The sequence below is a fragment of the Ambystoma mexicanum genome, chromosome 3q (genome assembly GCF_040938575.1).
Source record: "Ambystoma mexicanum isolate Mex_15411 chromosome 3q, UKY_AmexF1_1, whole genome shotgun sequence".
Lineage (NCBI taxonomy): Eukaryota > Metazoa > Chordata > Amphibia > Caudata > Ambystomatidae > Ambystoma > Ambystoma mexicanum.
In genome coordinates, this window is record NC_090926.1 from 1,009,512,811 (window position 1) to 1,009,528,326 (window position 15,516).

A 15,516-nucleotide genomic window follows, 5' to 3' on the forward strand; every position below is an offset into this window, starting at 1 on the left:
ATCACTAACGGCATCCCGTCCAAGTGGTAAGATCTCTACCCTCTATAAACTCCTAGAAAAAAACAACCCTGAATCAAAGGAAAAGTACATGCTGAACTGGAAGCGCGATCTTGGGCGCCCCCTGGACCCTGAAGCCTGGGACAAAATTTGGACAAGACTTCACAGGAGCACCCAGTGCGTTACTAATAGGGAAGGAGGATATAAAGTATGCTTTAGGTACTATATTACACCGTCCCAACTGTATAAAGCGGGTGTGCGGCCCTCACCGAACTGCTGGAGGGGATGTGAGCAAGAGGGGTCGCTTTTCCATCTCCTATGGGACTGCCCAAAAGCGGCGCATTATTGGAAGGGGGTTCTGACGCATATCTGAGCAATAACAGGCCTCAACATCCCATGGGACCATGTAATCATTTTACTAGGCGATTCGGGGGAAGGGGACCTGCCAATGTCAGGAAACGCAGCCCGCCTCTGCACCCATCTACTATTGGCGGCCAAGATCGCCCTCGTCCGTCTCTGGAAGCACCACGAGGGCCCCTCCATCCCACTCTGGTGGGCTAATTGTTGGGACATTATTGTTGCAGAAAGAGTCACTGCATCCCGCCTGGGCAACCTCAATCCCTTCCTGAACACTTGGGCCCCATTTATAGACTATGCGGATCGTTACCCTGCCCTCACACTGAAACCGCCCAGTGTCCGCTGGTTGAACTGAACTCTGCATGGCTATAGCTCGGCCCAATTCAGAAACATCCCCCTCCACTATAGCCTCCCTATCAGAATATCGCTAGGAATGAGTTGCATACTAAATTTCACCTTTTAATATCCATTCTTCCACTGTGTCATCACAATCCTGTGCTAATTCTGTTGTCTATTGTTTGATTTGTTTTCCTCCTTTTCTGTTTTGTTTCTGTTATTGATTAATATTGAATAAAATATATATTTTGAAAAAAAAAACCTTGTCTGCGGTGGGGAATATCATCTGTGCTTTCGTATCCCATTTGAGACCCAAAAAGATGAAGGACTGTGTAGGACTGGAGCTGACACTTCTTGAAGTCGATGGAGTACCCCAGTTCGTAGAGAGTATGCATAAGTCTGGATGCTGTATTCTCGACATCCACTGGCGATTCCGCTTAAACCAACCAGTCGAGGTATGGGTACACATGGTGGCCCTCTGACCCGAGTAGTGCCGCCACTGCATTCATTAATCTTGTAAACACCCTTAGGGCTCGATTTGAGCCCAAACGGGAGGACCTTGTATTGGAAGTGCAAGCCCATGACCCAAAACCTCAGAAAGGAGCAGTGAGGCTGCCATATTACGACGTGAAGGTATGCATCCTTCAGATCTAGGGAGCACGTCCTGTCTTCCCCACAGACACGCTGCTATCATAGCAGGCATAACCATCTTGAACTTTTGGAGGGGTAAGTAAAGATTTGAAATGGACAGATCTAGGACCACTCGCAGTCCAGCCTGGTTTTTCTTCTGTATTGCAAAGACAAAAGAGTAAAACATAGAGCCTCTCTGCAAGGGAGGGACTTCCTCTACTGCTGTGTCCGCCAGGACTGGATGTGGAGAGCAAGCCTGCCCCCCCACCGGAGAACTGTAGATCTTGATGACCCCTTCATTGCTTCTTCCCCTCGGAGGCTAGTGCCTGGGAGGGGGATTTGAAGAAGACCTTGTGTGTTGGTTTCTGCTGTTTGCGCCGGTGTTGGCTGGGGGACCTCGTCAGGCTGTCTAGTACGGCGGTCTTGGAAACCTCTAAACCCGCCAAAAGTATGAACCCTGTCCGACTGCGATTGTCTCTGTCCAAAGCTCTTAGATACTGGCTTAGCAAGTATAGCCAGTGATTTAGCTGTTCTTTTTCTTGTCCAACTCTTCATCGGTGGAAGGGTGGAACAAGATCCCTCCTTCAAATGGGAGGTTGAGGATGCGATATTGCACATCTGGATTGAACCTGGTGGCCTTAAGCCATGCAGTCCGCTTCATGTCTGTAGCCACACAGATGGCCCTACCTGCTCTATCAATATGAGCCACCGAGGACTCCATATAGTCTTGTGCCACCATGTTGGCCTCTGCCAGACCACTCTTGAAACTAGCCTGCCTGTGAACTGGCAGGTCAGATAGAAATTTGGCAATCTCCCTCCATAGTCTCTGATTTGCAGCAGCTATTATGTCGCCTGCATTGGCTAGCCGCAGGTGGAGAGTGGCACCTGTCAGGCTGTCTATACGGCGGTCTTGGAAACCTCTAAACCTGACAAAGGTACAACCCCTGTCTGACCATGATTGTCCCTGTCCAATGCCCTTTTACCCATAGGCCTCCAGGACCTTTTCTTCCTTGCCTAAGGGGGCAGAAGTGTATGCGGATGTGGTGGGTGTCTGAGGTTTTGTGTACACTGACACAGCCGCAACGACCGATGAATGCAGCTGCGGGTGCACCGACAGGAGGAGGAGTTCGTCCTCTGCCTCGTATTTTGCATCCAGCCGATTGTTGGTTGCGTAAAATACTTTTGGAGTTGGATACCTGATCTGGTGGATGACCCCCTGCTTCTGGCTGCTCCTTCTTTGGCTTAGGAATGGCCAGGTATTCCGGCAGACTGGGCAGTCTGTCATGGAAAGCCCACTTGGAGGAAGAGGTGTCCTGGTTACTCATCCTCATCCGCGTTTGCCTGGTCCGCTGTGGCCTGTGGGTCTGTAGTGTCTGCAGGCGGCATATTTTGGAGAGCTGCAGGCTGGGGTGCCGCAGGAGGCGGAGACAGGGCTGTGCTGCTAGGCTGAGCCTGTGTAACGCTCACCTGATTCTTGTAGAGGCGCCGGTCTTGACTGGGCGTACACCGTATCTGCAAAGGTGATGTGTAACACACGGCTGGCTCTTTGGGCTGGACCTCTGTGCACTGTATGTCTGACTTGAAGGGTAAGATGTCTGCAGATAGAAAATATGGGATTAAGGAACTGGGTTATTGAATGTCTCTCTCTTCTTCCCTTTCTCTTCTCCTGTAGAACCCCAAAGGTTAACGCTCTCACCTTAGGTAAGTGAACGCCGTGCTCTCCAACTGCCTCGGGGCAGGGTGCTGTAACCAGTTTCTTCACTGGATAAGGGGAGCAGGCCTCTTGACTTCAGAGGACTGCTGTCCGTCGTTTACTGCACAAACTGTAAGTTTCGAGTAATTCTAATGTCTTTAAAGTCTTTAGTAATGATGTTTCTTGTTTTGCAGGGTTCCGGCGATGGCGGATGACGGGCTGAAGTGAGTTGAAGATGGAGCCCGTGTGATGAATAAAGCGCCTGGAAGCACGTAAGTAAGCGCTTGTTGCCTGCTTCACGATGCGCTCTAACTGTCTTTTTATTTCGCAGGTACAAGTTCGGAGCGGCTGCAGGGTGCCGGAAATACCCACTGGGTTAGATGTGGAAAGGAGTAATGGCACGTGAGTATTAAAGTTCCCCAATGTCTTTAAACGCACCTTGTTTTGTCTTTCAGATGCGGGATGCAGCGCCGAATGCCTCCGGAGCGTGCGAAGAGTTGGTAAGCTTTTGTCTTTCAGATGCCGGAATGCAGTGTGAAGACCTCCGGAGCGCACGAAGAGTAGGTAAGCCTTTGTCTTTCAGATGCCGGAATGCAGCGCGAGGCGTTGGTGACAGCCGATGGACCAGGTAAGTGAAGAGCTGTCACTGAAGACCGTAATGCTAACCTGTTCTTTCTTGTCTTTATAGGTGTTGCTGAAGACTGGATTCAGGATGGTAAGCCTTTTTCCTTAGGCCCAGGATCAGATGCAGAAGACACGATGAGCGTTCTGCTGCAGAGGATGCAGAATAACGCAAAGCAAGATTCATCCATCGGGTGTGGTTTAAATAGCCTCCTGTAGTGCTTAGGTGTCTCCTTCCACAGCCACGCCTAGGTAAGAAAAGAGTTCCTGCTTCCCAGAAGAGTTCCAGTGTTCTGAATCTAGGGAGTGGCTCCTGCCCCACCCAACAGGAAAAGTAGTTCCAAACAGAAGAGGATCAGAGGCTCAACTGGCAGGCAAGTAAGCAGCATGGTCTGCTGCAGGTAAGTCCACCCAAGCATTATGAGCCCGGCGCTTCCAGCGCTGGGACTGGGCATATTTATGAGCCTGGTGCCACTGGCGCCAGGACTGGGTCCAAAAGGTCCCAATTGGGACTGGTTGGCACTCGGAACCTGGGTTATGGATCTGCTTCCAAGGGAGTTTGAAAAACCCTGACCTTTTGGAAGCAGAGATCATGACAGTACCCCCCCTCAAGGCCACTCCCAAACCGGGCTTCTCCGGGGGTTTTGGCTTGTCAGGAAATGTTCGGTGAAATCTTTTGATTAGGCGAGGAGCGTGGACATATTCAGCAGGTTCCCAGGATCTCTCTTGGGGGCCGTAGCCTTTCCAGTCAATTAGGTAAAATAGTTTGGATTTGGAGATCTTGGAGTCCAGAATGCTTTTGACTTCAAACTCGAGTTCTCCATCAACTAGGATAGGTTTTGGAGATTTAGTTAGTCGGGTTTGAGGTTGCACGGGTTTTAATAGAGAGACGTGGAAGACCGGATGTATCTTCATGTGCGGGGGCAAGTCCAACTTGACCGCTACTGGGTTTACTATGGTAGTGATGGAATAGGGACCAAGGTATCTTGGGTTGAATGTGCGTGGCCCTTTTAGAGGTAGATATTTGGTGGATAACCAGACTTGATCCCCTACTTGATATTGAGGGGCTTCCTTCCGATGTTGATCTGCTCCTTTCTTGTATTGTTCTTTAGCCCTTTGAAGGTGAGAAACAGCTTCCTTAAAGGCTTGGGTGATTGTAGAATGCAGGTAGTCTACTGCTGGTGTTTCAAGATCTTGGAGGGGATCCAACTCCGAGGTTCGAGGGTGACTGCCGTACAAAAGAAAAAACGGGGTTTTCCCAGTTCCCGAATGGACAGAGTTATTGTAGGCATATTCGGCTATCCAAAGGATGTCTTTCCAAGTTTTTTCAGTTTGTTGCAGCATGCAGCGTAAATACTGTTCCAGAGTTTGATTGGTCCTCTCGGTTTGTCCGTCGGTCTGAGGGTGGTGACTGGTCGATAGTCTCACATCAATTTGAGCCGACCGACAGCAACTTCGCCAAAAATGAGAAATAGATTGACTACCTCGATCCGTAATTAGAACCTAAGGAAAACCGTGCAGTCGGACGATGTTTTCGAGAAATTCTCAGGCCAGAGTTGCTGCTGTTGGCAAGCCTTTGAGCGGAATGAAATGCGCCATCTTGGAGAATAAGTCCACGATTACTAGAATCGTATTGTATCCGGAGCATGGAGGTAGATCGGTGATGAAGTCCATAGAAAGCGTATGCCAAGGGCGAGGTGGGATGTCAATAGGGCGTAAGAGGCCTGCTGGTCTTTCCTTTTGACTCTTGTTTTGGGCGCATACTCCACAGGACATTATAAAGTCTCTGATATCTTTTTTCCAAGACGGCCACCAGAAGTAGCACTTGATCTTTTCTGAGGTCTTGGCCATACCGGGATGTCCTTCCATTAAAGAATCGTGATAACAGGAGATTACTTTTTTCTGTAAATCTGTGCTGGGTAGGTATAATCGTTCTTGGAAATACAATAAATTGTCCTTTACTGCAAAGTCCTTTCCCTGCAGATGCCAATTCTGTATGTCTTCTGGAGTTACAAGTTGCCTGGCCTTATCCTTAACTTCCTCTATGGATTCTGTGGCGATTACACCCAGAATTCTTTGTTCGGGAATGATTGGTACAGGTTTAGGGTTGATCAAGTGTTCTTCCACTCCCATCCGAGAAAGGGCGTCAGCTTAACGTTCTTTGTACCAGGTCGATAGGTAATTATGAAGTCAAACTCGGCAAAGAATAATGCCCAACGGAGTTGTCTAGAGGATTGGGCTTTTGCGGTTTTCAAATATTGCAGGTTTCGGTGATCCGTAATCACAGTAACGGTGTGTCGGGCCCCCAGCAGATAATGCCGCCAAGCCTTAAAGGCAGACTTGATAGCCAGAAGTTCCTTGTCAGTAATCGTGTAATTGATTTCAGGAGGCGAGAATTTGCGGGACCAAAATGCCACGGGATGCAACTGATTGGTTACCGGGTCCTTTTGTGATAGAACTGCCCCCATGGCAAGGCTTGAAGCATCAGTTTCCACGATGTAGGGGAGTTCGGGGCGAGGGTGTTTTAAGATTGGTGCAGAGATAAATTTAGTCTTCAAATCCTGGAAAGCTTGTTCCGCCTCGGTAGACCATTCAAAACGTTTGTTTTTCTTTAACAAGGCAGTGATGGGCTGGACTATTCGAGAGAATTCGGGGATAAACCTGCGATAAAAGTTAGCGAAGCCTAACATGCTTTGCACACCTTTTACGGAGGATGGTGATGGCCATTTGAGAACTGCATCGACCTTCTTTGAATCCATACGCACTCCGCCAGGTGATAATATGAATCCCAAGAATTCAACTTCAGTCACGTTGAAAACACATTTTTCCAACTTAGCGAAAAGTTTGTGTTGACGCAATCTTTCGAGGACCATTTTCACGTGTTTCCGATGTTCAGATTCCGATGAAGAATAAACGAGGATGTCGTCAATGTAAACAACAACACACACATCTATGAGCTCTCTGAGGACATCGTTCATAAAATATTGAAAGGCGGCCGGGGCATTGCAAAGTCCGAAGGGCATGACCTGATATTCAAATAGTCCATACTTGGTGCGGAAGGCCGTCTTCCATCGCCCTCTTTTACTCGTACCAAGTGGTAAGCTCCTCTAAGATCCAGCTTTGTATATATGCATGCTTTTCTGACTTGGTCCAGGAGTTCAGGGATCAAAGGTAACGGATATCTATTCTTAACGGTGATCTGGTTCAGGGAGCGATAATCTATACAAGTTCTAAGGTCTCCTTCCTTTTTGGAACGAAGAACAAAGCTGAAGAAGCAGGGGACTTGGAAGGACGAATAAACCCATTTGCCAGGTATTGATCCAGGTATTGTCGAAGGTGAAGGTTCTCAGGCTCGGTGAGGGCATAAATTCTACTACAAGGAGGAGTAGATCCAGGTATCAGGTCTATCTGGCAGTCATAAGACCTATGAGGAGGTAGTGAGTTAGCCTGATCCTTCCGGAAAACATCTTGGTATTCTAGGTATTCGGGAGGTAACTGGGGAGTCTCTGAAGAAATTGCTGCCAGTGCAACACCAGGTGGAGGGTGACAAGTAGAGACACATTCTGGAAACTGGACCGTTCTTGCTCGCCAATCGATCAGAGGATTGTGTTTCTCTAACCAAGGTATTCCTAGAATAATCTGAAACTGAGGGGCCTTGATCACATCGAACACAATCTTCTCATGGTGTCCATCTTGACTTACTAGCGTCACCTCTTGAGTGGTATGCGTTACTGGCCCGGAGGCTATCTCCGTACCATCCACCGTAGTAATGACGTCCTTTACAGCCTTGGGACAAAGAGTTAGATTCATCCTCAAAACCATTTCATGATCCACATAATTGCCGATGGCACCGCTGTCGACGTAAGCTTCAATTGCATGTAATCGATCCGGATTATCAGGGCTAATGAGGACCATAGGTATCACGAAATGCGAGGTCACGGAACTGGTTTTCACGCTCGGCAAGAGGACCTCTATTCTTGTCGGGCGAGGTCGTTTCCCTGCTCAGAGTTTGTAACTTTGGTAACTGCAGCTCCTACTGCCTTCTTGGCAGGTTTCACCGGACAGTCTCGAAAAAAGTGCCCTGAGTTTCTGCAATAGAGGCATAATTGCAACTGTTTTCTCCTTTCCCGCTCCTTTTGTGTTAGAGGACCTTTCAGACCCCCTATTTGCATGGGTTCCCCGGAGTCTACTCCTTTGGAAGGAGTTGGCGGTTTGGAAAATACTCGAGCATCAAACTTGGAACGATCGGCCTTCCTGTTCTGCAGTCTGTGATCTATTTGAACGACTAAGTCTATATAGTCCGAACAATCTTGTGGGGGATTCACTACGTGGGCTAACACATCTTTGAGCTCTCCACGTAGACCTCTATAAAACAGCGTAATCCTTTTGTCCTCAGGCCATTGAGTTTCCACTATCAGTCTGTTGAAAGACGCAATATAAGCCAAAAGGTCTTGATTACCTTGTTGCAACGAAAGAAGCTCATTGTCCAAGGCCTGCCCCTGTGAATGTCTTGCGAACAGTTTTTCCGTACTGAGCCCAAAAGCTTGAAAATCATGGAGGACCGGATCATCTTGATTTACTAGAGGGATCGACCAGTCTGCCGCATTGCCACTAAGGTACGAAAGCACGAAAGCTACTTTAGCTTGATCAGTTGGAAAGGCTGCTAGCCGGCATAAGAAATGCAACCGGCACTGATTGATAAATACTGCAAACCTCTTTGGGTCACCAGAAAATCGTTCGGGCGGAGCCAGAGGTACATTCCCAGGTAGGTTGATCTGCACTGGATTCATAGAGGATGTAGAAGGAAGATTTCCCCCAGATGCGGGTAACGGGGTCTGTCCGGCTTGTGACTGTAGCAATTGTCTAGCAAGAACATCTGTTCGCTCCTTGGAAATAATCAGTTCCCTTCTTAGAGCGTTCGTTTCCTGACGGGCTGCATGCACTTCTGCCCTTAGTTCCCCAAGTAACTGGGCTAGCTGGTCGGTATCCGAGGTTTCCATAGCGCCTGGACGGGAGTTTTGTGGTAGGCTTTGCGTTCTGTAACGCTCACCTGATTCCCGTAGAGGCGCCGGTCTTGACTGGGCGTACACCGTATCTCCAAAGGTGATGTGTAACACACGGCTGGCTCTTTGGGCTGGACCTCTGTGCACTGTATGTCTGACTTGAAGGGTAAGATGTCTGCAGATAGAAAATATGGGATTAAGGAACTGGGTTATTGAATGTCTCTCTCTTCTTCCCTTTCTCTTCTCCTGTAGAACCCCAAAGGTTAACGCTCTCACCTTAGGTAAGTGAACGCCGTGCTCTCCATCTGCCTCGGGGCAGGGTGCTGTAACCAGTTTCTTCACTGGATAAGGGGAGCAGGCCTCTTGACTGCACGAACTGTAAGTTTCGAGTAATTCTAATGTCTTTAAAGTCTTTAGTAATGATGTTTCTTGTTTTGCAGGGTTCCGGCGATGGCGGATGACGGGCTGAAGTGAGTTGAAGATGGAGCCCGTGTGATGAATAAAGCGCCTGGAAGCACGTAAGTAAGCGCTTGTTGCCTGCTTCACGATGCGCTCTAACTGTCTTTTTATTTTGCAGGTACAAGTTCGGAGCGGCTGCAGGGTGCTGGAATACCCACTGGGTTAGATGTGGAAAGGAGTAATGGCACGTGAGTATTAAAGTTTCCCAATGTCTTTAAACGCACCTTGTTTTGTCTTTCAGATGCGGGATGCAGCGCCGAAGGCCTCCGGAGCGTGCGAAGAGTTGGTAAGCTTTTGTCTTTCAGATGCCGGAATGCAGTGTGAAGACCTCCGGAGCGCACGAACAGTAGGTAAGCCTTTGTCTTTCAGATGCCGGAATGCAGCGCGAGGCGTTGGTGACAGCCGATGGACCAGGTAAGTGAAGAGCTGTCACTGAAGACCGTAATGCTAACCTGTTCTTTCTTGTCTTTATAGGTGTTGCTGAAGACTGGATTCAGGATGGTAAGCCTTTTTCCTTAGGCCCAGGATCAGATGCAGAAGACACGATGAGCGTTCTGCTGCAGAGGTTGCAGAATAACGCAAAGCAAGATTCATCCACCGGGTGTGGTTTAAATAGCCTCCGGTAGTGCTTAGGTGTCTCCTTCCACAGCCACGCCTAGGTAAGAAAAGAGTTCCTGCTTTCCAGAAGAGTTCCAGTGTTCTGAATCTAGGGAGTGGCTCCTGCCCCACCCAACAGGAAAAGTAGTTCCAAACAGAAGAGGATCAGAGGCTCAACTGGCAGGCAAGTAAGCAGCATGGTCTGCTGCAGGTAAATCCACCCAAGCATTATGAGCCCGGCGCTTCCAGCGCTGGGACTGGGCATATTTATGAGCCTGGTGCCACTGGCGCCAGGACTGGGTCCAAAAGGTCCCAATTGGGACTGGTTGGCACTCGGAACCTGGGTTATGGATCTGCTTCCAAGGGAGTTGGGAAAACCCTGACCTTTTGGAAGCAGAGATCATGACAGCCTGGGCCTCAATGGGCTGTGGTAAGGTCACAACGGTGCTTGGAGTCGGTGGGTGTACTGCAGCTGGAGGCTGCGGGAGCATTGGCAGGATCAGGTCATGAATGATTCCCTTGATGATATTCTCCATTTACAGCGATTTCATGAATGTGAGGAATTTATCAAAAAATAGTTTGTCACACGCTGGCAAGGCACGCTCCTGTACCGGTACGGCCGGAGGGACCGGCCTGTACAGCAGAGTTCTTCCTGCGGTGTGGATGCCCTAGTCGTAGCCCGCTTCTGTGTAGCGCACTTGGTCTGATGATGTTGGGTAGGTAGTGCACCATGTGACCTTCTGCGTGGTCATAGGAGACCATTCCACTAGTGGAATGAAATCTGGTCTCTGGGGCTCGTTGGAATAGGCATTTCTGAATGCGCCACCATTTTGACGGGTACCGCTCCACGTGCGGCTTGAAAGTCCGTGGAGGTACTGGCTTTGGCCTCTGCCTGCTCTGCACCTCAGATATCAACCTGAGCACCCTCGGACATAGTGCCGGTAGTTCCTTTATCACTGCATTTAGGCGCCCCCCCCAGGAATATGCCCGGTACCAGAGCAAAGCCCCCTGGGAACTGGCCCAATATCAGAGGCGCATGGCCCCTCAGCTGTGGGACCGGGAGGATCAGTGGAACCCTCTGCCACGAGACTGGTAGCTATCTGATCCCTAGGTACCATTGCTGGTAACAGCACCTACTAGGCCCCTCGCGTTAGGTTGCTTCCCAGGGAAGGAGTCACCTTTGCCAGGTGCTTTTCAGAAGATAATCACCTTTTTTTGTCTTTCTCCTTATGTACTCCTTTGTGGTCCGGCAGAGATCTGGCCAACAGCTCCCTCCACTTCGCCAGCCAGTTCTTCAGAGATCGGTGTGAAGGGCATTGCATGATGAACAAACTTCCCAGTAGTGGTCTTTGCCTAGGCACCGGAGGCAGACTGCGTGCAGATCAGGCGCATGGAAAGATCTGTCGCAGGCCGGGGACCTACTAAAACTTGTCGTGGCCAACATACGCCGGGGAGGGGTGAGGCAACGGTGGACGGGGTAAAATACAATCCTGAATAGAAAAAATAAGTCAAATTACAATTATGGGAACAAATATCCCAGGGGAAGACTTTTCACGCATGAAATTATGAGCAACCCACAGGCCTCAACCACAGCGTTGGTGTGGTAGGTCTGCTCCCGTCGACATGGAAAAGAGGACCGAGATGTGGTGCCGATGGACGGAGTCAGGGGAATGCATGCCACTGTGCCGTGCCCCCACGCGCTAATAAATTTAAAGGAGAAAGACTTTTTGCTGGTCAAAAAGGTTCTGCAGCCCCACTATCTCCACTGACCTGGACTGCGGTTCCCAAGGGCGTACAACCTACAGCTGTTTGAGATCATACTAATGGTATATAAGGCGCTATACAAATGCACCATGACATGTCCACTAGGCCAGATTCTAGCAATCTATCTTAACAACCACAAAGCAGTGTTGTGTTTTAAATGTTTTAAGATAGTACAGTGAGCTAAGTGCTCGCCCCTGATATCTGTGTGCAGCCTGCTGTGGAAGGTTCGAATCTCGGCAGGGTCAATTCAGTCTTTCATCATACCGAGGTCGATAAAATGAGTACAACTCTGTGGGATAATAATGGCTTCAGTTATTTGAGCGCTCTGAGACCTATGGGTGTGTAGCGCTATATAAGAAATAAATTATTATTAAAACCACCAGCAAGAAATTAGGTCGTAGTCCACATCCTGTTTTAAGGGTTATCTGTATATTGCAGGTTGTCTAACACACTCTTCCTTTGCAGCAGGGCTGTTGGGGCAGGAGCATGTACTGTGGTCCCCACTGGCCTGGTGGACAAGTAACCATAGCAGCAGGCCAGGGATCAAATAATATCAGGGCTACATATATCGGGATGGATCATTATATTTTTCAGAGGGCCAACATCCAGTCTTCCAAATTATTTAGAGTAAGCTTTAAACAAGCTTCTGTCGCGTCTGGGTCCCTCGACTCAGGCGTTCCTAAATGAAAAGCAACCAAAGAGATCTCCTTTACATTGAGAGAAAACAATACCCAAAAGACTAACTATTGTGAAATCTGAACTTTGACAGTAAATCACAGCACAGAAGGTGCCTAGTCAGCAGCAGTAGCCAAAGCACTGTGAGTGCAACTACATCGTGTGACACTGCAATACCACTGTGAGATTCTTACAAAGGACAGGTTTAGCACCTGGTATTCTTCTACAGGAAAAGTTCAATATGTTTCTACAATTGAAGAGGTCATGCATCACACAGTCGGTGCTGTGCAAAGAGATTGGGAGCCAGCTGTGGGGGTATAGGGCCCGCTACCTCCATCCCTTCGCTGTCAGAAGGTCCGAAATATAGGACACACTTCAATTAATAACTTCAGATTCCAACAAAACTTTCAGACTGCACACATTCATGTTTTAGCGTGCTGGTAAAGCTTGCTGTGAATTAACAGACACACAAAAGAACAGCCTGCACCTACAGCAAACTGGACTAACCTCGTGTCGTTGGCAGCATATCGGACAACCCCTGCCAGGCAGTCACCATCTCGGGATTCTTTTCCAAATCTGCAAAGTTCTTCCACACGCGGATTGACCCATCATCTTCAGGAAAAAAGAAAAAAAAAGAGGTTTGGATAAGAGAAAGGGCACTGAAAACAGATGCATTAGAACCATTCTATACACTCGCTTCATTTGATAAAAACAGAAAGCACCTGTACGACCAACACATCGAGGCACATTACTTCCAGATTCGGTGCTGGCCACTTTTCCTTTCCATATATTCTGTACTGTACAATCATTTTATAAACCTTGATCTTCACTGTAGGTTTGCCCTTTCCTAGCACCCATTGTAGATGATTTGGTTGTCTTTATCTCATTGTCCACTGTCTGGATTTCTTGTGGGTAGCCAAAACAAATCACAATCTGGCTTTTGCAGAGCTCATACGTTTCCCATGGCCATGGGTGAGGCTATACAACCCACTCCTTTTTCTCTTTGGATTCTGGGAATTGTAGTTTATTTTTTCCCATTTGAAAATTAGGAAAGCCAACAGTCCCAAATTTCCAAGCAAAACAAAGACTGGATGGCATTCACACGCATAACCACAGGAGCTTTCGCGTTGTCCATGAATGGGTGTGCAAAAGATCATGGAGCTGGTCTAGCCAGCCACTGGAGAAGTTATTCACTTCATACTGAGAATCTTAAAGCAGACACATCTGCATCATTTACAGGGATACAGTAACAGTACTACAGAAAACAATACACACTGGGAATCCTACATCAGGCACACAAATAGCACCCCCAGGGCCCTACCGGGAGGCATTCAACCCATAAAACAAGGACATTCTTAAAGGTCTAAAGGAGACATGTATCACCCATTCTATGAGTCTCACAAAAAGACATCCATGCTGCCCATAGAGCTATTTTGTTAGACCAATAGCAGACACAAACATCCTAAACATAGGGCCATACTTGCGAGCATCACAGCAGATGCACACACAAAACGCAGGGCTATCCTCGGATTCGGTCTACACTTCCCCATCATAGACTCCGAATCCATTGTCACATTTCTTCCATAATTATAGGATATTCATTTCCACAAAATCAATAGGTAGAGAAAAATATGTAATGACACGAACAATGCACAGCTCTTCCCCCATGCACCCTCCAGCTTTGTTCACTAGTATTTGTTTACCAATCTAGTTGGATTACTGGAAGGTCCTACATCCTGTCCACCTTTAATCCATTCTTATGTGAAATTATAAAACATACCCATAGAGAAGGAGGAGGCAGCCTATGAAACCCAAATAGTTTTCATAAAAGTTTGACTAAATGAGGCAACTTCTCTGAAGAGCCTGGAGAATTTCCTTGAACGTCACCCCCCTGGACTTGTCTTTCCTCATGAACTTGTTCAAGGTCCAGAATGGGACTGAGTCCTCTTCCTTTCTTGGTTACCAGAAAATAGAGCGAGTTCCAGCCTGATCCTCTCCGCTTGGGTGGCACCTCTTCTACTACAGCCTTCACTGCAGGGCTCTCTGTTCTTCCTGGAGCTCCTATTCCCGGTGGTCTTTCTGAAGGCTTTCTTAAGAAAGGTAGACAACACCCCCAGTCGAAGGCACAGTCATCAGAGGGAATCTCCTTCCACGTGTACCTGTGCTTGAGAATGTGTACTCGAACCGGAGAAACATGTGGTGAACACTCAGAGCGGCTTAGTGGGTGCTGCTGGCCCTGCCGCAGTCTGCTGGCTCTTAGAGGCCTCTCTGCCCCATCCGGGATGCGAGAAACGTCTCTGCCCACGCCTAGCTTGCAGGAGCTGTGCCAAATGCAATGTACTGTATGTAGGGGCAGCCGAAAAGATTGCTTTGCTGGTTGCTGCACAGGTAGGCCCAGCAATTTGGTAGCCAATTTGGAGTCCTTGAAGTTCTCCAAGGATTCATCGACCTTCGGCCCAAAGAGGTGCTCAACGTCAAAAGCTATGTCCAGAGGTTTAGCTTGAGCATTCGTTGAGAATCCTAATCTGTGAAGGTAGGCTGACGTCCTTAACACAGTGGACATTCCCATTGCACGGCCTTCACAATTTGCATTGTCCAGGCCCGACCGAAGAACTCGGCATGCCACCTCCTTGCCATCAATACTATGTAGGAACCCATACCTCATTTCACCAGCCATGATGTGTTCCGCTGCTTCTGCTGTACGCCTTCACAGACCATTAGAATATTTGGCAAATGCGCACGATGCATTGACTGCCTTCAGGGCCATGATTCCGGAGGTGAAGATCTTTTTGGCCTGGGAATCCGTTTCCGTGGGTTCCCTGGCTGTAGGAAGATTGGCGGTGGACGTGGCTGGTCTAGAGGCCACTGAACCAAACTGCATCACTATGCCTTCCGGTGTGGGGTGGGATGCTAGTCGGCTTGCATTTTTAGTGAGTTCTTTGTCCACAGCTGGCGTGGAACATGCCACAGTGTGTAAATGGGGCCAGAGATAACTGCATTAAATGTCAATGCCCTTTGTTTACGGACCCTTATCTAGGATGTCCGTTAACTAAAAGGCAGGGGATTAGCCGGGGTGCTTAGACCAAAGCCTCAACTACTCTTTCGACAGTCCTTCACCTTCCAACCAGCAATCCCAGCTCGCTTGTACTTCTTGGCAGAATCACACCTTTATACCTGAAGTAATTGTCAAGTGGAGTCAGGCATAAATGGTTTGGTTTGATTGCCTGACCATGCCGGACTATCAGTGGGAAAGTCTATTGGTGTTAAATGGTAGACCTCACATTGTATTCCTAGGTTGTTCCTATGGGTAATCCTCATTGCTACTGATCGACTCTTCTGCATCCCAGTACTTATTGGAAATGGGGAAGGGGAGATGGGGTGTGA

At 48.4% G+C, this 15,516-nt stretch overlaps 1 protein-coding gene across 4 annotated transcripts in view; it reads right to left on the reverse strand.

The window, feature by feature from the left end:
* RPTOR (regulatory associated protein of MTOR complex 1) overlaps positions 1-15,516 on the reverse strand; it is a 2,822,438-nt gene that overhangs the window by 201,487 nt on the left and 2,605,435 nt on the right. For all 4 annotated transcript variants that reach the window (XM_069655181.1, XM_069655184.1, XM_069655182.1 and 1 more), the window contains exon 28: positions 12,640-12,744. In XM_069655181.1, coding sequence (XP_069511282.1) covers positions 12,640-12,744 — 105 coding nt within the window. The remainder of the gene's footprint in view (positions 1-12,639; positions 12,745-15,516) is intronic.